Source organism: Diabrotica undecimpunctata, chromosome 2 (genome assembly GCF_040954645.1).
Source record: "Diabrotica undecimpunctata isolate CICGRU chromosome 2, icDiaUnde3, whole genome shotgun sequence".
NCBI classification, from domain to species: domain Eukaryota; kingdom Metazoa; phylum Arthropoda; class Insecta; order Coleoptera; family Chrysomelidae; genus Diabrotica; species Diabrotica undecimpunctata.
In genome coordinates, this window is record NC_092804.1 from 96,996,032 (window position 1) to 97,021,455 (window position 25,424).

Consider the following 25,424-nt stretch of genomic DNA (forward strand, 5'->3'; position numbering starts at 1 on the left):
ACATATAAAAATATTTTAGATTAAAAATATGATTAATGTATAAAAAAATTATCTCTAAAGTCACGAAGTTTATATTAGTGTATTTACCTTGAGATAATGGAGACACCAGATGTAAAACGACACTCCAGGCACCAGACCCATACCCAAGAATAGTTACCGATTCCGGATCGCCACCAAATGATTCTATGTTTTGTTTAACCCATTTTAGTGCTTCTACTTGATCTTTTAATCCGATATTTCCTGGAGCTTCCTTATCACCAGTGCTTAAAAACCCTATATAAACAGAAATGAAATAATAATTATCAAATACAGTAAATAAAGGGCAAGAATGGGAGTTTTACAAGAGAACTACTCGTGACAAAGATGAACTGGAAAGACTGGAAAAAAGTGCAGATAACTCACTAATGGGAAGACTTCTGTATAGGCGGAAATAAACACTCTAGGTCCAGTTAACAAAAAGAAGCTTAAACATTAAAATTAACTAAAAATCAATAATTTCTGATAAAACAGAACATATTTATTATAAGAGTTAGCAATCAAACAAAAATAACAAACAATATTTTTCAATTATTCTCATGAATGCAAATGGTTCACATTGTGTTGGTAAAGTAGAAGTGGCCAGGTAAATGTATAAACGTAAACAGCTGAGTATAAAATACTCCTTCATATTCTTCTTCCTCTTTATAAGCAATTCTGCTTGTTCCTTGGCGGATTAATACCTCTATGGAAGGTTGTCACTCCATTTTTTGCGCGGTCGTCCGATACTTCTTCTGCCGATTGGTGACTTATCTCTTGCTATTTTGACGACACGGGTCTCCTCCATTCTGCTTACGTGATTATTCCATTCTTTTTTTCTATTTTGTGTTCATTCATTTATACACTGTACGTTACATTTTCTACTAATGTCTTCACTTCTCTTTCGATCTCTCAGCGTATTTCCTGTAATTCTTCTCAGTACTGTCATCTCTGCCGTTTCCAGTAGCCTTTGCGTTGTGGCTGTGTCGGGTCTTGTTTATGAGGCGTATATCATTATTGGTCTTACACTGGCTTTATAAATTCTTGACTTCATCTCAGTGTTAATGTGTCTGTTTCGCCATATAGTGTTATTAAGGCATCCTGCCAGTCTATTTGCTTTTTATATTTGATCTCTCACTTCTTTGTCTAGGTCTGCATAGCTAGACAGTGTAATTCCCAGGTATTTTATTTCCATTACTTGTTCAATACTGATGCCATCAATTTCTATTTTACATCTGGTTGGTTTTTTGCTGACTACTATTATTTTGGAGGAATTGGATGCAAGAGGCACAAGATCGAAATAGATGGAAAATTATGAGGGAGATCTATGTCCAGCAGTGGATAAGCGAAGATTAAATGATGATGATGACTATTGTTTTAGTTTTCTAAGAGGAAATTGTCATATTAAATTTTTTTGCTCTTATATTAAATCTATGGACCAGTTTCTGCAGACTGTCTTCATCTTGGGCTATTAATATTGCGTCGTCTGCGTAACAGAGTATTTTCATTTCTTTGTTTCCGATTCTATATATATATATATATATGTATATATATATATATATATATATATATATATATATATATATATATATATATATACATATATCTACATATATATAATATATGTACATATATATATATATATATATATATATATATATATATATATATATATATATATGTATGTATAAAATACTTATAGTATACTATTTTCGAAATAAATTAGCGTATCTATTGTATAGTACATTGAACCTTACAATTACTGTTAAATCATACATAAATACAACTACCGCACGTATGTAAAATACCGAGTTAATGATGGTACAACTCTCGATCTCTCAGTAATTGATAAACATAAATACTGTAGCAAATCTTTCTTCAATAGAACACCAAAAGTGCTGCCAAATACGTAGGGAACATTAGAAAATTTCGGTTATTACACATTTATTCGTAGAATTTCTTAAAAATTTTAAAATAAGAATTGAGTAAAATTAAAAATATAATCGTACCATGTACAAGATGCCATGTTTGTAGTCACTCAAAAATATATTGTAAAAAGCCATTCAGCTGTGTCAAAAACATTAGTCTGCGCAATACATAAACCTACAGAAAAATTCTAAGGTGCGCGCGAATAAGAGTACAAGTCAATTTTTAGCGAAAGTAGGACAAGAATGTGTTTCGATTTAAAAACTCGATATCTATAGGCTGTAAAAAGAGTACAAGTCAAATCTTACTGGAACAACGAGCATTCTGAGGTGGCAACAGTACAAAATAAAATAGTCAAGTTAAGTGCGGTCAAAATAGTACAAGTAGACTTGTACTCATTTGACCGCTTGTGTTCATACAAAATGAAAACAAAGCTTATTTTTGTACTGTTCGAACCCACGGTAACTCCCATCATTTTGCCTCTCTTCTCGAAGTGTAACGTGTTTGTTTGGGTACGTGTGATATTTTAACCTTACTTCTGGTGGTGCTACAACCATGAACATGTAACCGTACTTCAAAAATATTGTCGTTGCTTAAAAATAATAATGGTGAGTACAGTAATATTGCAGTAATAAATGTTATTATTTGTGGCCAATTAAATTAATGTATAGTAGATAAGCATTCCAGAGACAGGTTTAGAGTAATTATTAATCTATAATATAAAATGATAATATAAAATAGAATGTTTATATCCCATTAAGCGTATTAATAAAAACGTTTCTATTCTTTCAGATACTGAAACGACCACTGACAGAGAAACAAATTTTAGTGAAACCGAGAATCATTATTCTGGAGTTACTATCGACCAAATGTCTACAATAAACAGCAACCATTTCACTACTTCAGCTACCTATGGTATAATTTCACTATTTGAGAGAGTGATTCATCGTTTAAAGGCGCAGAAATGCGGAAAGACGTATGAAAATCCAGTGACGTACACTCACTTTTATTTTAACGTTAATTATATTGTATTTTTCAAATATTAATGTTCGAAATAGGCCACAATATATTTATTTACAAGTTTTTACTGACGTTTCGATCTCTATATCCAAAAACCGCTTTCAAAGATATAAATGATAGTTATATTTATTTTATTTGTTTATTATTATATATTTTTATAATCTTATACCTATTATTTATTTTCTTTTTTTTCTATCTTTAAAAACGGAATAGAGATCGAAACTTCAGTGTATTAAACATGTAAATAGATATATTGTGGCTTATTTCCAACCTTCTCCCTAAAATACAGAATGCCACAAACAAAAAGCTATAGAAAAATAAATATATCTGTCATTTGTATGTTTAAAAACGGTCTCTTTATAGAGATCGAAACGTCCGTAAATTAAACATTTGAATAAATATATTGTGGCTTATTCCCAACATTATTTCTAAAAATATAGAACAACAAGCAAAAAGCCATAGAAAATAAATATTACTATCATTTGTATAATTGAAAACGGTCTCTAGATATGGAGATCGAAACATCAGTAAATAAACATATAAATAAATATTTTGTGGCTCATTCCCTACATTCCCATAAAAATACAGCGTGCCACAAACAGAAAGCTATAAAAAACAAGTAATTTTGCAGAAAGCTTACTGATACCACCCGGCTGTCGCGGAAGTTACGCTAAAACGTCTTATGACGTGACCCGTCCTTAAAGAGTTACACAATGAAATTGTTTTAAAACAAATTTTAAGACAGTTTCCACACCACCCCAGAGGTATGTCTTGTGGCGCGTTACTTTTTTTAAATGGGTGTTCGCCAATAGCCATATTGTCTTATTAAATAAAATGAACAGAATACTTAAACAGTATAAAACAAAACAAAATAAAATCCTATAAAACAAAATAAAATTCTATAAAAACAAAATAAAAATAATGTTTGATGTAACAAAACATTGTACTATTCTATTTAAACACAAACACTATACACACTTACTATGTTCTTCTCGTTTTGTTTTTGTTTTTGGTTTTTTTTATGCTGATGTTCTTATTAAACTATTAGAAAATATTATTCGCTGTCTAGATCTGAAGATGCAGTGCTGCTATCGCTGTGATTATCTTCACCACCTGGTGTAATTATAATTGGCTCTAGTAAAACTTCGATATGAGTGTCAAGTTCCCACATACGATGTTCTTCTTTAATTATATGACCTATACATTTAGCCCATTTCTCTGGAGTTACATGGAGGATTGCTTGAATCAAAAGTTTCTTAACTTCGTTTAATTTGAACGTTTTGTTATTGCGTGCTACTTCTCCTTTCACTTGCGCCCAGAGAAGTTGAATGAAATTAAGTTCGCAATGATAAGGTGGTAGACGCAGAACTTTGACACCATAATCTTTTGCAGTTTCATCTACAGCATATTTAAGATATTCACTTTTCCTTAACCGTGCAATGTCAAGTAGCTAAATTTTGAGCATTGATTCTTCGTATGCAATCCCCTTTTCTGTAAGTCATTCTTCAAATTTCCCTTTCAATTTCTTTCATAATCACCTGTGTTTTTTTTGACTCAAATTGAAGAAAACCATCATCAAGGAACCCTGTATCACTTCCTATATGGGTGATGATTAAACGCCGTCCCTATCCTGATGGAGCTTTTAATCCTGTAGACCAGCCTTCTATAAATGCTTCGCGTTTACTTTTGACATTTAAATCTTGCCAAACTTTTCCAATTGTATGACCTTCGTTAATCCAGGTTTCATCCAAATAACATATTTTGCGTCTAGTGCTGCGAATTTTGCGTATTTCTTCTAAATATTTTGTTCTCCACACAATAATTTTATTTTTTTCTAATAGCATACTTTTTCTGTTGAGTTTTATATATCGAAAGTTCATTTCGCGCATGGTCCTGATTAAGACTCTACAAGATATCTTGGGTAAGGAGTCATTGTTTTCGAGCTCTTGAGAAATATTTTTCAGTGTTGGAATTTCACTCCGAAAATAAAATAAATGCATTTTTCGACGTATAATATTCCTTGTCTCGTCATCCAAAACAATGCTTTTCCTACCTCTAGTTTTACCTTTTTCTTGATTTTAATTTTCCGATGTATTTTTAAGTACACGATAAATACAGCTAACGGATACTTTTGTTAAACTGCTACAAATGTCGACCGCTTGGCTAACATATAATGCCATTTTTCTGCCGACAATTCCTTCATAAACGTTTCGTATCATTACCTTCCCTTCGGACGTTAACATTTTCCGTCTATTTTGCGGCTTTTCATTTTTGGAATCAACATCAGAATTTTGCTGTCTTCTATTGGAACAACTCGGTGTTTCGTCCAACTCCAATAAAACTCAAACCAAATAACTAAAAATTTACTATAAAACGACAAACTATAACACTCGTATTATCAATAACACGTTTTATCAATAACACAAACTTATCGCATAAAATATATTCACAAAATGCAACACATGCACTACCCTCAGAAACGTCAATGTAAATGAACTATTGTTGATGGGCACTTGCTCGGCAAAAACTAGTTTTACGGCTTTCTGTGGGTGGGAATTGAAACGGAGTTCCGTCGCTAATTCCAAAGTTGCCAAACGATTGAAAAATATTGTTTTAAAATATCGATTTTTATTTGATAAATTTAAATATGTAACGAAACGGAACATAAATAAATTTTATTTAATTACAATTTTGTGCTTAATTTTTACTATTGAAAAAATCATGTTTTTTGGTATTTTTGACGGTAATAATCGCTGCGTGGAAGAATACAGGTTTTGTATGACCATAATTACTACTTGTGAACAAGAATTGGCTACACTGTACGATAACTCCTGGTCAATTTTTCTATAAAGAAGCACAAATAAATATACTACTTATATATTGTGTAATTTCTTATGAGAAAACGCAAATTGCAATTGAGAAAACGGGTAGTTTTCGAGGGCCGCTGTGTACATTTAAATTTGAGGATATTCAGCGTTTAAACGATGAATCACTCTCCCAAATAGTGAAATTATAGCATACCTTATTATAATATTCCAACTACTGAATGTACAGAGTGTAGCTAGACATAATTTAATTATTTCTACAGAACAATATTTTTGAAACAATTTTTATTTTACTTCTTTTTATTTATGGTTTCTTTCACGACAAACTAAAAAGGAAAGTTTAAATGTATGTTCTTGCTTGCGTAGATTAAATTTGATACCTTTGTATGTCAACTGCCATAATCGAATAAACAATTTAAGTCAATGTTTGATTTTTCAGAGAGCAATTCGAAATTTAATAAATTGCTATTTACTAACAGACACGGATTAGCTTGTCTAAATATCAAGCATTTTTTAAAGAATTAATTGTTTATTTGATTATGCAAACGATTTTTTATTTTTATAAGCTTTTTTGACAGTCACCCAACATTAGAAGAGGAATAATTATTATTAATGGTAGCAACAGCTTTTATCAGGATTTTCGTAGTGTTTTTTTACTTTAACAAGAAAGTAACTGCAAAAAGAAAAGAAGTAAAACTGATACTGTATGTAATACAACTTTTACTACAATTTTTAGATACGCAAATTGAAACTAGTGACCACGGAAATGAAAACTTAAAGAACTCTAACTTAAATAACGAGGCTGATTTTTCAACAAAAATACAAAATTTTACTCCTGACTCTGACATGCAGTTCGACAGTGACGATTCAGTAAAAGACAAGGATTATGTTTCGGTTTCTCCAAGTCCTGGCGAAAGTGAAGTAGGTGAGTCAGAAATTAATCTTTCAACTACTATTATTCACTCTGGTGTTATTAGTGAAAGAAATGATACGGGGATTAAAAGAAAATTACATTCAAGAAAATTACGAAGTGAGCGAAAACTGAAGCGAAACACAGGTCAATCCTATGTGAATTTGGCAGGAAATGAAGTACAACAATGGGAAATGAAGTCTTTAAAAATATGCCGTCTTAAATGTAGGGAAAGAATACCTGAAGATATCCGACGTAAATTATTTCAAGAATTTTGGTCACTGGGAGAGTACGCGAAAAGAGTTTCATATATTGCAAACCTCATTGAAACTAGTGGAACTAAGGTAACAAGAAAGAGAGAAGAGGTTAAATCAGGAAAAAAAAATAACAAGGAAACCACGAATAGCTTTCATTTTCAAATAAATGGTGAAAGAGTAAAAGTGTGTCGAGACTGCTTTCAAAATGTGTATGACGTAAGTAAAATGTTTGTAACGAATGCAGTTAAAAAGAAAAAAACATCCCTATCTGGGATACCACAACCTAATGGAAAAGGGTCTACGATTAACAATAAGCACTCAGATGATGCAATCGCGAATGTAATACAGCACATAAAATCGATTCCAGCATATGAGTCACATTACACTAGACGTACAAATCACAAAATGTATCTGCCTTCACATTTGAATATAAAAAAAATGTATTTACTATATTGTGAAAAAAACTGTTCTCCCGTGTCTAGGAAGATTTATTCCCGTGAATTCCACAAATTAAATCTTAGCTTTAAGGTTCCACAAGTTGACACTTGCCACAAGTGTGCGATACTCTAAACATGAAAATTAAAACTTCAAGTAGTTTAGAGAAAAAAGAACAACATGAAACAAAAAGAAAACATCAACAATTGGCTGATACTGCATATAACTCAAAAAGAGATGACAAAGAACTTGCTAAGCACGATTCTACCATGAGAAGTTTTATCTAGCAACAATGTCTTCCTACCCCATACCTTAACACATCAGTTGCATTTTATAAGCGCCAACTTTGGACGTACAACCTGACGCTCCATAATCAAGGCACTGGTGAGGTCACTTGCTACATGTGACATGAGGGAGAGGGTGCCCGCGGGGCCAATCAAATAGCAAGCTGCTTATACCAACAGCTTTTCGCACTACCAGCTGAAGTTACTAGGGTTGTATTATACTCTGATGCATGTGGGGACCAAAACAAAAACTCCCATGTGGCAGAAATGTTTCTTCAATGATGTTATAGGTTCAACCTCAAACATTAATTCCACTAATTTAATAACTCACTTGTTGTTTTTTCAATAATAGAGATTTGCAGATTTAAAAGGAAAAAAATTTCTATCATTTAAACAGATTCAATTTTAATTAAAGGTTCATTAATAAGATATTAGGTATTATTACAACAAAATAAAAATTTCATCATTTTTAAAAATTACATTAGTCGCGGAACACACCAATACTTTGTCATGTTTAGCTGTCTTCTTAAATTATATTCCTGTTACCTCAGCCAATTGGTCTGTGTCGTCTTAACTGACAAGAACCACGTGTTAAAAATCGAGCAGAGAGACGTAGCTCCTCAAGTATTAAATTTATCCATTGTCATCGACCTAGAGTCAACATATAATTTAAGTTTTGAAAGATGTAAACCCATATATGGATGTCATAGCCACCAATTTCATTGTTAGCTTCAAGTACATGAGGCACTGAAGATGATCTGATTAGATCGAAAACGTTATGCTGCTAATGTATAAATTTTGACGACACTTGTAAAAGTTTTAACCATATGTTTTTTTTTAATATACCTAAATACAATGGTGAAGTGTTTTAACTTCTGTGTGTTTTTTTATAATAATTTATAGACTTTGTAGCAATAAAAATGTTTCTGATATATACGATATTATGGAATACAATCTAGAATTATCATCAAATCACAGTTAAATTATAATAATATGAATAGTGTGATTTAAAGGACTTACCTAATAAAACTGTAAGATGCTATTGAGTATATTACTGAACTAATCCAAAATACTGCACGGATATTTACCCCATAAAGAGAAAATAATTTTAAGTAGCCCAAAATGACATTTAAAAGATGTTAAAATATAACTAAATTTGTTATAACTGACAAAATATAATAGCATAAACAATATATCTTTAACTTATATCTGGGTCTAACTTGGAACTCCACAATAAAAGAAACCTACTTAATTCTTATATAGCATCTCTATACTCGTATTATGTAATAGTTGCTTCTGTCAAATTTATTACTACTTTATGCGACTATGCTACTTTTCTGTGTATAAAATGTAAGTACACACAAATTTTATTGATACAAAAGTCTGGAAATCTTCAACTATACCTCCAAAAATATAGAAAAATATAGACGGTTATTTTAGAAGCTAAAAATGCGGTTACTTGACCAGTTATGCTTTATTGTTTAGTCATATCTAAGTCTCATAACGCTACTACAAATTAAACTGTTAATGACTGTCTGATTACTATCGCATAGGAGCGGAAGTTCTATAGGCTAGAGTTCTGAGATCGTCGTTAACGTGATGCTTCTCTCTAGCTAATTATACCCTGATAATCCTGATTCCACCCTTAAGAACTACTTTTAAGTTACTATAAGTAGTAGAAGGGAAGCTACTCAGTTGCAAATTTACATTAAAATGATTTCAATATCAATATCAAGTGAATCAAGCAAACACAGCAAACAAAATAAGGGTACTGCAGTTAAGACTACGAGTTAAAAATATTAAATGGCTAATAAATAATATATCCAGTTATATAAAAAATAAAGAAATACTCAAACTCATTCGGACCTACATGATATGGAGAATCATCCACAATGTTTTTCAGGTGTTCGGATTAAACGCCCAACTTTACATACCGAAGTAAAGTTGCCCAATAACGTTATTGAGAGTGTGAAGAAACCTGAATATTTTGTGATCAGAAGACCAACGTCTATAAATTTGAGGGAACCGTTGGATGATTATAACAGCTTTAAGCCCCATTTAAGTAGAATAAGTTGAAAAAAAAAGTTTGTGTACCTAAAGTTCCTATTCTGTAGTTAAAGGTTACCAATACAATTTCTTCATCTAGAAAATAGTTTGGTCCTGCCCATCTGCTATCACCACTAAAACTATGAAAACCTCCAGGATGAATGTATACGAGTACTGGATATTTTGTTTTTTCGCCACCATTTGGAAGCTAAAAAAAATAAAATTAATAAAGGAAAATGTTTATAGTAGTAGATTTTTATACTTGACGCGATGTTAAATGATCGCATCCATCCGGTACCTGCATTGCTATGAAGCGAAGCATTCTAATGTACAAAAAAATGTTTTAACGTATTTAGCGGATATTTTTAAGAAAACCTTTTTGTGTTGAAATTATTATATTTTGTCTTTAGTATGCATTTTTAAACGGTTTTCTTATTTTCCGAGCTAAACTTTTGGACAACCTCGTCATCGTCCACACATTATTTTTTAAATTCCACTTTGTAAATATTTTTATATGTTTTATTAATGAGTTTTTGGTTATTTATAGTTAGTTAAAGTATTAAGAGTTTTTAATACACTAATTTGATATTGCTTACTTTTGTAGTATATACATTTATAATCAGACAGTCTTCTGATACAGGATCTGTAGATGGTTGTGGGCACAGAGGACCATCTTGAGTAGCATTTAAAACTCCTTCCCACTTTTCCACGGGCACTGCAGACTAAAATAAGGTATTAAGTAATATTTTCTATTAAATTATTATATAAAAGATAATGTTAAAAGTATTTCTAATGCATCATTATTAAATATATATCTTCTCCTAAATCATCTGTCAAGCCACATATTATAAGTTAAATGAATTGAACTTGGCATGTTCGAAGGTGGGCCGAAGGTATTACCGGTCATGACCTATGAGGCGGAAACTATGACTCTAACCAAGACTACGACTTCGAAATTGAGAGTGGCACAGAGACGAATGGAACGATCTATGCTGGGAGGAGTGACGTTGCGGGATCGAATAAGAAACGAAGATCTGCGAAGAAGGACGAGTATTGCTAATGTTGTGGAACGCATAGCGGTACTTAAATGGAATTGGGCAGATCATGTAGCGAGAATGCATGACTCACGATGGACGAGTAAAATTACACATTGGAGGCCAAGAGCAGATAAACGTAGTAGAGGAAAGAACACAAAAACCCAAAGAATGTAGGAGTTTAAGGGAGGGCCTATGTCCAGCAGTGGACGTGATAAATGAAGGCTGGATGATGATGATGACGATGATGATGATGATGATGATTATTAAATATATAACAAAATACAATGATATCAGTGGATTACACGACCTTATTAAGAACTGTAAATTATTTGCCTTAAGAATTTTGGACGTACCTTTTTGAACACTGTGGTGTGAGTTTATCTTGGGTTTTTTTACAATTACACAATTACAAATAGTCCTATTAGAAAAATGGGACATTTGGTCATTGTAGCTAGTTACGAAATTAAGTTACTAAAATGGTTAGATGAACTCGCACACGCTTTGTCCAAAGATGGTGCCGTCGAAATCCAATCAGATTGGTTTAAAACTTGTGTGTTTAAAATTTATGTTATTTCTCTGTGTAATTATCAAACGGCACTGGCTAACTTGTCAACAAATTTAAAACTAAAATAGTCCATTATTGTAGAGTATATACCAACCAAATATTCAACTACATATTGCATTGTGTTCTTCTTCTTTAAGTTTCGCTCCTATCGAGATCGAAAATCATTTTGGCAATTATAATTTTGTTAAATTAAACTACCATTCAATTATATCCATTCTGACAATTATAAAACCATGTTTTTCTAGTTGTTCGAGAGCTTGTGTATTTGTTTTGCGATATATCCATAAAATTTACAGAATGCGTCAGTAACACCACATTTCAAATGCTTCTAGGTTTTTTAATATTGGATTGTTTTAGTGTCCAGGCATCAACCCAATACAAAAGGGTGGAAAGAATAATTATTCTTATCTGAAAAGTTATATTGATATTGCGATGACAGAAAAGTTTTCTTATTGTGTTAAAATTTGACCATGCAATTTGAATGCAGCATTTTCTTTCTTTTGCCGGTCAATATTTTCTGTGATCCATGCTCCAAGGTATTTGTTCAATTTCTCTATTATCTAGCTTAACTGTAATGTTTTGTGCCCGTGTAAATACCATAAACTTTAAATACCACTTTAGTTGTTGATCAAAGTATTGCAAATCCTATTTGTGTTTTACTTATGCATTCATCTAATTTCTTGTGTAATCTATTGTGTATTACTTTTAAAATCAATTTCAAAACATAACTCGTTAAGACTATGGTGCGATGTTCATTGCAATCTTTTGCATTGGCTTTTTTGGAAAGCTATATAAATGTTGATTAGAGCTATTCTTTAGCTATTATACCTGTTCTATATCTGATATTGAATATATCCAAAAGAAGGTTAATGGATTCAGAATCCACAATTTTGAGTAATTCGATGGGAACTTCATGCGGCCTGGAAGATTTACCAATTTTAGCTTGATTCATTGCATATTCGATTTTTTTTCATATCAGGCCCAGTATCATCTTTAAATTCTTTTGGTGCTTCTGTTCTCCCTATGTTTTCAAAAAGCTGTGCTATTGTGTCCATCTCTACATTTTCTGGTTTATATTCGTTATTTCTAATCAATGTTATAGATACTTTTATTCAGTTCTTGGGCAATATGTTAATTTTTAGTAAGTATTTTTACAGTTATTGTGTTATAATCTTCTCCAGGATAAGTTTTGGCAGCAAAAATATAGAATTACGAAATCTTTATCTAATAAGAAGAACGTCAATTTGATTTCGGATTATTCTATTCGTTGTATCTTTAGGAGATTTCCATATACACAATCTTCATTTTGGTGGTCTAAAAAGCGTATTAGTTATTACACAAATTCTTTCATCTAACATAATTGTATTAAACGATTACCACCTTTATTTCTGTTTCCTAAACCATATTCAGCCACATATTTATCCACTCTTCCCTGGTCAACTTTGGTATTAAAGTCGCCCATTACTATTGTAGTGTGATGTTTCTTCATTGACTTTAAGACTTGTTCAAAAATCGTCGTAAAATAGTTCGATTTCGTCTTCATTTTTATCTACCGTCGTAGTTTGAACTAAAATAAAAATTACTATACCTTTCTTAGACCGAAGTTGTAGTGATAGAATTCTATCAGAATAAGGAGTAAAACTTATTACAGAGTAGGTGACCTTTTTTGCAACTAAGATACGACTAACATGATTAATTTCGTTTTTACCTTAACAATACATGGTTCCGTTATTGGTAATTTGTTTGCCTGAACTTGGCCACTATACGTCACCCTATACCTAGAACATCACTTTGGAGGTATTTCGTTTCTAAATTCACTTAACAGAAAAGTAGGTGTCAACAAATACATGCACAGAACACGTGAAACCTGATGTTTATATAATCGTACAGGGTTGTATTAAGATTCTAGCAGTCTATAACATCTGAATTTGAAATGAATTCATTTATAATTTTTAGGATTACTGTTAAAATAATAGTAATCAATGATTAATCTTCCAAAGAAGTATACTTATATATTAGTTTTTGAAAACTGTCATTCACACATCATTAGTTAATTGTGGTATTAATCAAAAGGCAAAAAATAGAAAGTTGTTTTTATACATTTTACGCTTTAAGAACAATATTTGGAAATAAGTAATAATATTATCATTAATGATATAAAAAGAGACCTCTTCTTGTGTAAATGTTAGGGAAAATACTTATACATATATTATTGGGTAGATAGACTTATACATTTACCATTACATTAACATTAATAAATAAAATTTATTTAGTCGACGTTTCGATTTCGATTTAACATTTATTTGTGTCAGCAGAAACGAAATTGTGACGTCACTATTTTTGACTTTGATGCCGGTTATGTCGAAGACGGTTCGAGATATCAAAATCCCGTTTTCAGATTTTGATTCAGGAGACAAAACTATATATGAATCCATCGATAGATCGTGCCCAAGTATTGCATAGGCGACAACGCACAAACGAACATACTTTGCGGATGTAAAAACGAAAGGCTTTCTTTGAAAATGATGAAAAAAAACTTTTTACTATTACATATAAGTAATATCGAATTACGAAAACTAAGTGCTGGAAAACTATATAGTACAATGAGTAAAATGGGTTACAGTTTCTCATTTTTAAAATATTCCATTTTGTTTATGTAATTTTGAATAATTTAGTATCTTTTATTTATCATTGCTACTCATTTCCATCTCAAAAACTAGATACACCTTTAACCGGATGGGGACCTTCTTCAAGAGCCACAACCTCTCTCTTGGTATAAAAGTAAGAATGCTGCGATGCTACGTCTTCTCTGTTCTTTTTTATGGTGTTGAATCGTGAACCTTGAACGAAGATATGTGCAGAAAACTGGAAGCATTGCGATGTGGCTATATCGGAGAATACTTAAAATCCCCTGGACTGACCGAGTCACCAATGAGGAGGTCCACAGAAGAATGAAGAAGAACCTAGAGGTACTGACCACCATCAAATCTCGAAAGTTACAGTACTTTGGATACACTATGCGAAATGAATCCAGATACACCCTTCTACAAATTTGAATTGAAGTTTTTTCAAAAGCTTGTAAGAAGTAGTACGTTTAAAATCAGGTAGATTGGGGTCGTCATTAACCTGTTGTAGAACTCTATCTATCGTGGGAATTTCATTTCTAAAAAAGAATTGATGCACTATTCTTCTTATCGCTACCTTGTCAAAATCATCTACAGATTCGAGTTTGGCTTTACGAGTGGTACATTTTTTTGGTTCAACTAATGTGTGTGTAGTTTTATATTCTCTAATAACTTTAAACACAGAACTATCCGACACTCCAACTTTATCAGCTACTCTTTTCTCAACAGCGGACAATATTAACACCAGATTTTCTTGTAATTCGTGCTTATACACGTTTACAATTATTTCTTTAACGTCTACGCTTAAATGGCCTTTTTTCGATCTCTTTTTGGGGGGAGTTAAAGATATGTTTACGAGTTCATCGGCAGAGTCCATGTCCGACATATTAATTTGTTTTAGTGACTGTATATACAAACCTGCAAAGTATTATTTACAGGCTAATATTCTAAAAAAATAATAGATAATTGAACAGATATATTAAAAAGGTCAATACTCACAATCTAATATTTATTTTCAAGGTGTTACAGAAGCGACCGATTTGCCTCATACCCAGGCATAGCAAAGAGTTTGAAGATGGAAAATCACATATTATGCACTATGATGTGCTTTTTTTGTTGTTTTGATATCGCTGTTGTAGATAAATTTGTGTATCTGGGCTCATTAATAACCAACAAAGGAGGCTGTACTGAAGAAATAAAGCGGCGGTCAGCAATCGCAAAAAGCGCTATGGCAAAATTAACAAAAATTTGGAAAAGCCATGAAATAACTACCGATACAAAAATGAGACTAGTAAGAAGTCTAGTTTTTCCAGTTTTTACTTATGCATCGGAATGCTGGACCCTTACTGAGAAAGACAAAAAGAACATAGATGTATTTGAGATGTACTGCTGGAGACGAATGCTGAGAATACCATGGGTTGCCCGAAGAACAAATAAATCCATACTGGACCAGCTAAACATAAAGAAAAGACTAAGAACACAAATATCAGAACAAATAATAAGCTATTTTGGACATGTGCTTCGAAGAAATGGTCTTGAAAAACTTACCATCCAGGGAAAAGTAGAAGGCAAAAGACATAGAGGTAGGTCTCCCACACGATACACGGACCATATTGTTGCTACCATTGGCGCTCCATTGTCAGAATGTGCTAGAATGGCAGAAGATAGAAAAACGTGGAGGAACATTGGGAAATTTAGCTAATAGCTTCATGATATCACGATACCTGCATCAGGTTAATGACTAAGAAGAAGAAGAAGTGTTTGATCTGTTTTTCATTCCAGCCCCTGGCTGGTGATCCTTCGTCCTTTAATTCTTTAAACGAGTCTGTTTTCCATTCCATTTTTTGGTCCATATTCGAGCTGGATTGACCCAATTATTATAATTCATATAACTTTTTTTTGAAAAATAGAACTTTAAACACAAAATTTCTGCAAATCTTGTGCAATCTTGCAACATTGTGAGACAAGAGTGGCGACTGCGACATGCAGTTCCAGCCGCCTGTAAGGGGTTTAGCCGATTCTAGGAAGGAATAATTTGAAAAGGTGACAGCCGTTACCCAGCTTAAGTTAAGTGGTAAACATTCCAAGGAACTACCTATATTTTTGTATTTACATATTCTAAGAAGCAATAAGACTTTCTCTATTAATTTCGATAACACGTTCGCATTTTTCATGTTTGCATTTTAAATATTTACATAGATATTTATTTTAATACTATCTTAATTATATAACGCCAATAGTGCTATATTTTTTATAGTTTAACTACGTAATTATTTTGGTAAAGAAATTATTTTGATTCGTATTTCAATCTGATTAAATAATTTGAAATGGCCACCAATAATACAGTAATTTTAAAAAATCAGCGCAGTAGCTGTAAGGCCCAACTAACACAGATAGAAAAGTTCGTAAAGTCGGAAGTAGATAACCCTCATTTAGTTAAAATCAAATATGAAAATTTACCCGAAAACTATAAAAAACATCAACAAATTCAAAGTGAAATAGATATGTTAAAGAATTCAGATTCAGTGGCGTCCGATACTGAGGAAAATGAGTCTGTATATGAGAGATTTGAACTCGCGTTAGCCCAATTGTAGGAATTAATTGAAAATTTGTCTACATCTAATAAAATAGTTAATAGTGTTTCAAATGTAAAGTTGCCTGATATTAATATAAGACCGTTTTCTGGGGATCCACAAGAATGGATGTCCTTCTTTGATTTATTTTCTTCGCTTGTATTGAACAATCCCGAATTGATAGTGAAAAGTTCTACTATCTCAAAACTTTACTTAGAGGGCAACCGCTTAGCTTAATAGAATCTCTACCCGTTACAAATCAGAACTTGGATGTCGCTATTTCCACGCTAAAAAATAATTATGAAGATAAGAATAAGTTATTAAATTCCCTGTATCAGACGTTACTGGATCAAAAGCATATAAATAAATGTAATGCTAGCGAAATACGGAATTTCTATGTTACGAGTAAAAAACACTGGATTTAATAAAAAATCTTAGACTATCTGCTCAAGTTACCTTTGAGACGCTTCTCGTATTTTTGCTAGAGAAAAAAATGGACTTTCAAAGTCGACGATCTTTTGAAAGTGAACGAGATTTAACCGCGCTCCCGGCTCATCGGTAGATATATTTTTTGAATTTTTAAAAAAGCGCTATATAATACTGGAAAACTTAAATATGTTCGACGGTAGCTTAAAACCCGGTAATAGTTTTAGTAGAAACTCGCATAAAGATTCTCCCAAGGTAAACTTTCACGCGAAGGTGTCGGATTCGACTACGAGAAACAGTAGCTCCAATGGTAAATATTGTAGTTATTGCAATGAGCGATCGCATTCCACATACGTGTGTACAAAATTCTTAAAATTATCGCCGCAAAAGAGACATTGACTTGTCAAATCAAAATCTCTTTGTTTTAATTGTCTGTCAAATATGCATATCTTGTCGAGTTGCAAATCTCTGTCTAGATGTCAGTCCTGTGGTAGGGATCATCGTTCGCTCATTCATTTAGAAACTAATTCGCCGCGAGTTGGAACTGAGCAAAGGGTTCAAAATATATCACAAAATAGTCAATCTCTGAGACATATTGGGAACAGAATTAACGTTTTTACTAGGGACGCTCTTTTATCCAATCCTTTTTTTTATTTACAAATTCGCATCAACCCGAAGGTTATTAGCGAGAATCAGATTTACAATATTAAATATATTATATATTAACAAAATTAATAGCTTTTAAGTAGTTTAACATATTTGTGAATTAACAATTTGCACCAAGTGCTTTCTCTAAGTTTATTGAGATACCATAATTGATTCTTGCTGTGGAGAAAACTGGACAGTCTACAACAACATGTTTCACCGAGAGATTAACGTTACACTGCTCACATTTTGGGTCGGATTCTTTAGTAATTAAGAACTTGTGCATGGCACTAGTATGACTTAATCTAAGACGAGTTATTGTCACTTGATCCCTTCTTTTAGTGGGGAAACATCTCCATGGTTTAATGTCCGGTTTAATATTTCGAAGATTGGACACTGAAAATTTCCACCGGTTTTGCTACTCACTTAGGATCCGCGATTTAATAACACTTGAAACATCACTAGCTATCACGTATTTCACAATAATAGAGTCAGCTGAATTGACGGCTTCACGCGCACACTTATCTGCTTCTTCATTACCTCTAATACCATTATGTGATGGGATCCAAATAAAGATTACCTCCTTATTACAATTTTCTATCTCTATCAGATTTTGTTTTATTTTTTCAAGAATATGATTCTCTGGGTATATTCTTCCTATAGATTGTAGTGAGTTTAGTGAATCAGTCAAAATAATATATTTCTGATTTGGTGAGGATATAATATATGTGAGTGCCTCGTATATGGCATATAATTCTGCATTAAGAGTACTATAGTGTATTGGCAACTTATATTTTTGACACATATTAGAGGATATAACTGCTGCTCCCATGCCATCTGTTGATTTTGAAGCATCTGTATAAATTTGAGAGAAATTTGTATACTTTGATAATAAGTTTTGCAGATTTTGATGTATTATACTATGGTTAGTAGAGTGTTTGTCCAATGATGTTAGGGTAGTTATTATTTTAGGTACTCCCAAAGTCCATGGTGCAGCAGGTTCAAAACTAACGGGAAAGCAAGGAGGTAAGGTGGTGTTCAGAGATGAGAGATCCATTTTGATTCGGTGGTAGAAAGGTTTATGTAGACGTGGTTTATTGGAGAAACATGTTGATAATCGGTTAAGGTGATCATATTTGAAGGTGTGGTTGTTAGGATTTGCATTTTGATTTAATTGCATAGGTTAACTTTAAGTACATTCTTCTGTGATATAGTGATGGTTCAGCTGCTTCACAATACAGGCTTTCTATTGGTGTGGTTCTGTAAGCTCCCAAGACAATGCGGAGTGCAGTATTGTGTATTGAATCTAAAATTTTAAGACTCAGTAGCCGATGAATATGGTATCGCGCCATAGTCTAATTTAGATCTGATTAGAGTTCTGTAGAGAGAGAGCATAGTTTGTCTATCTGCCCCCCAGTCTTTTTTAGATAGTGATTTAAGGATATTAAGTCTTGCTTGGCATTCGATTGTCAATTTTTTAATATGTTCTTTCCAATCTAGATGTTGGTCGAATGTCATTCCTAGAAATTTTACATTATTTTTTCGAACTAGAGGCTTGTTAAATAGTGAGAGTGGAGAGTGATTAGGGTAGCTTTTCTTTGTGAATAATATAAATTGTGTTTTTTCTGTAGAAAATTGAAATCCACAATTTTGCGACCATTCCTCTAGTTGATGTAAAAACGTTTGTAGCATACTCGTGATGTTTTCCATATTTTGGCTTCTCGCATAGATAACAAGGTCGTCTGCGTATAAGAGACCTTTCAGTGGTGAGTTCATATTGGCTAGGACATCATTTATTGCTACTAAAAAAAGTGTAGGGCTTAAAACTGATACTTGAGGAATACCATTCTCTAGTTTTGTTTTTGGTGATAGCATACCATTAGTTTTAAGGTGGAATGATCGATTGGTTAAGAAATTATTAATGAAAGCTAGGCAGTGTCCTTTGATATTTAAATTATGTAGTTTTTTAACTATTAGGTGTTTCCAAGTGGTATCATATGCTCCCTTGATGTCAAAAAATATTGCCAGGCATTTTTGATTGGCAGCAAAAGCTTCAAGTACGTCATTTTCTAATGCTAAAATATTGTCCATTGTTGACCGATTTCTACGAAAACCACTTTGATTTGGAATTATCAGGTTTCGATTCTCAAGAGTCCATAAAAGCCTTTTTAACAGTTAATAAGTAACACTTATTAACTGTTAAGCTTTGGCAGGGTTAATTATTGTTTTTTTATTCATTTAAATAAATATGTTTGGTTAAAATTTGTCTCATTTGCTATCAACTGAGAACTCAGGTTCAATCCCTAGTTTAAGACAAGACGAACTCACCCTTGAGATACTGAGCCAGGCAAGGTATAGACGATAAGCTCCCATGGTTGATTGAGGTATTATTTTTACAATAGTACTTCAATTCTCTTTGGTAGTCTTCTTATCGTTACACATTGGCACCCAACCGTACCTGTTTTATTCGAGGAATTGTGCTTTGGGTTTTTGGTTTGGTGGCAGATAACAAACTTTAATAAATACTTTATTATTTATTTTTTTGTGTGTTCATATTATCATTATTTACAGTTAATTTTAATATTTCCATATTTTGACTGTTTTTATATATTTTCACATGTTGGGTTAAAAAGTATTACCATTTTTATATATTTCAGCATATATATTTTATACTCAGATATTTTTATATGTTTTTTTTTTGATGGTAGGTACTTTTATACTGTTGTAAGTGGTTTGTTTTTTTAACTTAACCAGTTTTTGTGGATAGTGTATTTTAATTACTTTCTTAGTTTTTTTAAAATTATTTCTTTAAGATGCTACCTAAACATTTAAAGACAGATGAATTATCATATGAAATTCTTATTAGGAATGTCTCTGTCCCAAATACAGTAGAGGAAAAACAAAAGATCCTTGCTGGACTTCTTTCTCAGGAAGCCAGTAACCGTAGTTTTTCTGATGTTTCTGTTAATTTATCTTTTGATGTTGATTACCAACAAGCTTTAGCTTCGTATTCTGACCTATTAAGTCGTATATCTGATTATTCAGATACAAAATCTGATAGTAGATTTAAAGCTTTCAGTTTTCGTTTAACTCATTTATCTGGTAGAATCTCCCGTCTACAGCCAACTTCTGTAAACGAAGAAAAATTGAAAAAAGCTATCCGCTACGATTTGTTAAAATTAGAGGGTACTTTGTCTGACATTGTAGATCAACCTGATATGGTAGACCAACCTGTTGCTTCTACTCCTGATAGAGTAAGCCTGAATTATTCTCAATCTTCAGCCTCACCTGTTAAGTATGTTCCTGTTTATAAATGGGGTATTAAAAAATTTTCTGGTAAAGAACCTCTAATTCCATTTCTCGAACAGATTGAAACTTTAAAGTCTTCTAGGAACTGCACTGATGAAGATTTATTCATCTCTGCAGGAGATCTATTTGAAGGTGCTGCTTTTACTTGGTGGCATAATCACTTTACAAAAAATCTTTTAATTCTTGGTCTGAATTAGTTGCTTCCTTAAAGGAAACTTATTTACCTTACAATTATGAAAGAAATTTGTGGAAACAAATACGTTCTACAAATCACTTAAAGTGTTAATAGTTCCTTCTATTTCACATAAGATGATATTAGGTATGGATTTTATTCGTTTGTTTCAACTTTGTTCGGATTTCTCAAATTTTTCATTTAAGGGGACAGATTTATCTACTTGTGTAGTAAATACTGTTAGCAGTGGTGAAAATCTTTCTTACATTCAGCAGTCACAACTTAACTCTGCTCATCGTAGTGATTCTGTAAATGTAGTAGCTGACTCTCTTTCAAGAATTCCTGAAGCATCTCAAGTTTCTCTCTTAAATTTATCTAATTTAAAAACAGATGCTTGGTATAGGAATATGATAGCAAAAGTTACAGATAATCCTAACTTATATCCTGCTTTTAAGGTTCAGGATAATGTTCTCTATAAACATGTTTTTTCTAGCTCAAAGTTTTCCAATTCTTCTCTAGAATGGAAAATTTTTGTTCCTTCTCCACATAGGAAGGAAGTTTTGCAAATATATCATGATGATCCTACAGCTGCTTATTTAGGTGTCTTTAAAACCCTGTCTAGGATTTCAGAATTGTATTACTGGCCTAAAATGAGATCATTTGTTGTGAACTATGTTCATAAATGTAAAGTTTGTGCTTCTTGCAAGCCTAGTAACTTACCTCCAGCTGGTCTTATTGGACAATACCGTGATATTAATTTTCCTTTTCAGTTTTTATTTGCTGATTTACTTGGTCCATATCCTAGATCTAAAAATGGAAATCGTTATCTTTTAGTTGTTGTTGACTGGTTTACAAAGTTCATGTTTGTACATCCTTTGGCTAATGCTACTTCTAAAGCTATTGTCAAGTTTATCGAAAATCAAGTTTTTCTTATTTTTGGTGTACCACAGATCTTTGCAGTTGATAATGGAAAACAATTTGTTTCCAAAGATTTTAAAATTTTGATGGAAAAGTACAAGGTACAAAAAATTTGGTGTAATGCTAAATACTTTCCTCAGATTAATCCTACTAAACGAGTTAATAAGACGATTCTTACTGCAATTAGGTCTTTTATTCAGGACAATCATAAAGATTGGGACAAGGAAATTTTTAAAATAGCCCAAGCTATTCGTCTAGCTAAACATGAAGTAACACAATTTTCTCCTTCATTTTTAACATTTCCTAGAAATGTTCCTGTTGATGGTTCATTCTTTGGTGCTATTAAAGAAACATCTAATAATATTGTTAATATTAACAATAAATTGTTTGATCCCAAGCCTTTAGAGAATATTTCTCCTATATTTAATGAAGTTCAGAAGAGAATACGTCACTCTTACAATACCAACACTAAACGCTACAATTTACGTAGACGTGATGTAAAATTTCATGTAGGTGACAGAGTCTGGAAGAAAAATAATATCCTTTCAAAATCTGTGGATGATTTTCTGCTAAATTAGCTCCCAAATTTATTCCCTGTATTATACATAAAATTTTATCTCCTTTAGTATATAATCTTAAGGATCTAGATGGTAAAGACCTTGGTAATTTTCATGTGCAAGATATTAAGTTAGATGTTACTGATTGATGATCTAGTGATGATGAGTCTCAATAATGTTGTATAATATAGTAAAGCATTATCTTTTATTATTTTATCTCTTTTTATTTTGATATTTCTGTAGTTATGATAAACATATTAATCTTATTTATTTGACATTACCCTAACTGTTTATATTCCTATTATTTTACTTTGGGTAATTGTTTTTGATTTTGATACAATTAAAAGCTTCATCCAGCACTTCATGTATGACAAGATGGTTAGTTGCATACATGGTAATTTAGTTTTCCTAGGATACATATATCCTTAGGAGGTTTTGGGCCAGATTATATGAATCTGTGTTCCATTTTGGTCTTTTAGACACAATTAATATACCGTAGTAGGTATATATATATTTTTTGGATGATGTGTTTTTTTTTATTTCTTTTGGAGTTAAAATAATTCTATGCATCTACTTTTAGAAATCTGGTGTAGAATTATGGCGCTTTGAAGTTTGATTGTAGTATATCTACTTTCACTTGTTTTCTTCTATTTTTGTAAACTATATTTATGCAGTACTTTATTCTTTTGTGTAGATCCCTGGTTTATATTTAGTGAGAATAACATTTCTTATGTATCATTATCTTATTTTCATTATTAACTTACTCTTAGTCTTCTAAGACTTGTTTTATGTAGTTACTATATCTCTTTTGTATAGAACTTTGTCTTATTTGACATATCAAGTAAAGTTTATATGTATTTTTGAGTTGTTTATCAATAATTACATTTGCATATCAATGTCTACATGCTTTTACTCATTTTATAATTTTGATATTATTGTTACCTTACTTTAGGTACTCAGTTATCCTGAGTACTAATTTTTTTTTTGAGGTTCATTCATTAGCAGTATCCATTAACTATTCATTTTTGTGAGATATGATCTCTATATTATGTATTTACCTGACTTTGCTTATTTGTCTTTATTTTTGTATACTTACCTTTGACTTTAATTATTAACTAGACTTCATACTATGTGTATAGAATGGTATTTTGCAAAGGAAGTTGTACTTCCGAAGAAGAATTTCTGAAGACAGAATTCTTCAACAATGTATATCTGAATATATCAGATGCATTGCCCCTTTGTTATTAATATTTTTTGTTATTGTGGGCCTGAGCTTTGATGCAGATGTACATTCGTACCACTGGATCTTCCTTAAATGGTGGGTTGTCTCCAGGGTATGGCTTCGGGGGGTTCATGGCACATAGGGCTGTCGTCTCCGAGGAGCGCTGTCGTGGTTTAACCGTGGGCTATGGGCTACTGCGTTCATACCAACATGGTTTCAATTGATCCTTTGGTAGGGTCCATGTACAGTACCAAAGTCTACAGATACCCGATTAATTTAAATTAATATTCTTCATTCATTTTTAGTCTAATGAATACTAAAATTCATTGGGTAATATGCATTTATATTCCCCTGAGCATTCTCCTCAAAAACTGTATATTATAATATTATTAAATTTTTATTATAAACTTTATGCTACACCATCTTACTGCTTACTTTATAACAGTACCTATTTAATTTCAGTTTAATGAATACTGAAATTCATTGAGTAATTTTTTTTATTTTTCCAGAGATATTCTCTGTAGTAATTTATTAATATTAGATTAATAATTTTAGTGTGATGAATACTACAATTCATTGGGTAATTTTTTTTATTTTCCACAGATTAACATCTGAAAATTATTGTATTTTTTTTTAAATATAGCAAATTTGAGCTATACTCTAAATTTTCTATGAATAGTAATGTACACTTAATTACTTATATTGATTAATTTAATTATTTTGTTATATATTTTTTTTAAATACCATATAACAAATTTTAGTTTGACGGATACTACAATTCATTGGGAAGTATTTAATTTCCCTGAGTAATACTCTAAATTTTTTTTATGATCAATATTTTGTTAAATTTATTAACTTTATTGCTTTATTATAAAGTATTTATTTTTGATTTGTTACTACAGATTACTACTGCATATATTTATTCCTAGGTAGAATATTGTGTTCTTGTTTTCTTTGAGAAAAATTTCTCAGTTGTGTTCGAAATTTTTCTGATGGGTGGTAGGAGTGTGTAACGTTATAAACGTCACATCTTTATTAATTTATATTTTAATAATAATTATTTCATTTTAATTTGTTTATTTATTTATTAATTTCTTTATCTTCAGTTTAATTTTTACTATTTTTTACAAAATAGTTGGCGCCCTATGTTTTTTATTTTCTTTATTTTCTCTCCCTTTCTGTCCCGTAGAATAAATATTCGCCCTCTCTCTTTTTGTTCGGCAGACTATTCTGTTCCGTGTTGACAGACAAGTTAGTTTCATGATATCTATAGCAAGATATTTTATTGGTTTTATTGGCTTTATATCAACCACCTTATTTGGATCTCAATAATTGGTCAGGACATACAGCCACGTGTGACTGCAGCTCTCCAGAAGCCACAAATTCTAATTGGAGGACCCAACAGCTAGAACACACAAGCAGCCCATCGAAGCAATAAGTAACACTTATTAACTGTTAAGCTTTGGCAGGGTTAATTATTGTTTTTTTATTCATTTAAATAAATGTGTTTGGTTAAAATTTGTCTTATTTGCTATCAACTGAGAACTCAGGTTCAATCACTAGTTTAAGACAAGACGAACTCACCCTTGAGATACTGAGCTAGGCAAAGTATAGACGATAAGCTCCCATGGTTGATTGAGGTATTATTTTTACAATAG

The 25,424-nt window shown here is 31.9% G+C and overlaps 1 protein-coding gene across 4 annotated transcripts in view; it reads right to left on the reverse strand.

The window, feature by feature from the left end:
* LOC140434744 (juvenile hormone esterase-like) overlaps positions 1–25,424 on the reverse strand; it is a 538,160-nt gene that overhangs the window by 214,301 nt on the left and 298,435 nt on the right. For all 4 annotated transcript variants that reach the window (XM_072523239.1, XM_072523238.1, XM_072523240.1 and 1 more), the window contains exons 3-5: positions 10,315–10,440; positions 9,767–9,926; positions 88–273 (exon numbers count right to left, since the gene is read on the reverse strand). In XM_072523239.1, the coding sequence (XP_072379340.1) occupies positions 88–273; positions 9,767–9,926; positions 10,315–10,440 (472 nt within the window). The remainder of the gene's footprint in view (positions 1–87; positions 274–9,766; positions 9,927–10,314; positions 10,441–25,424) is intronic.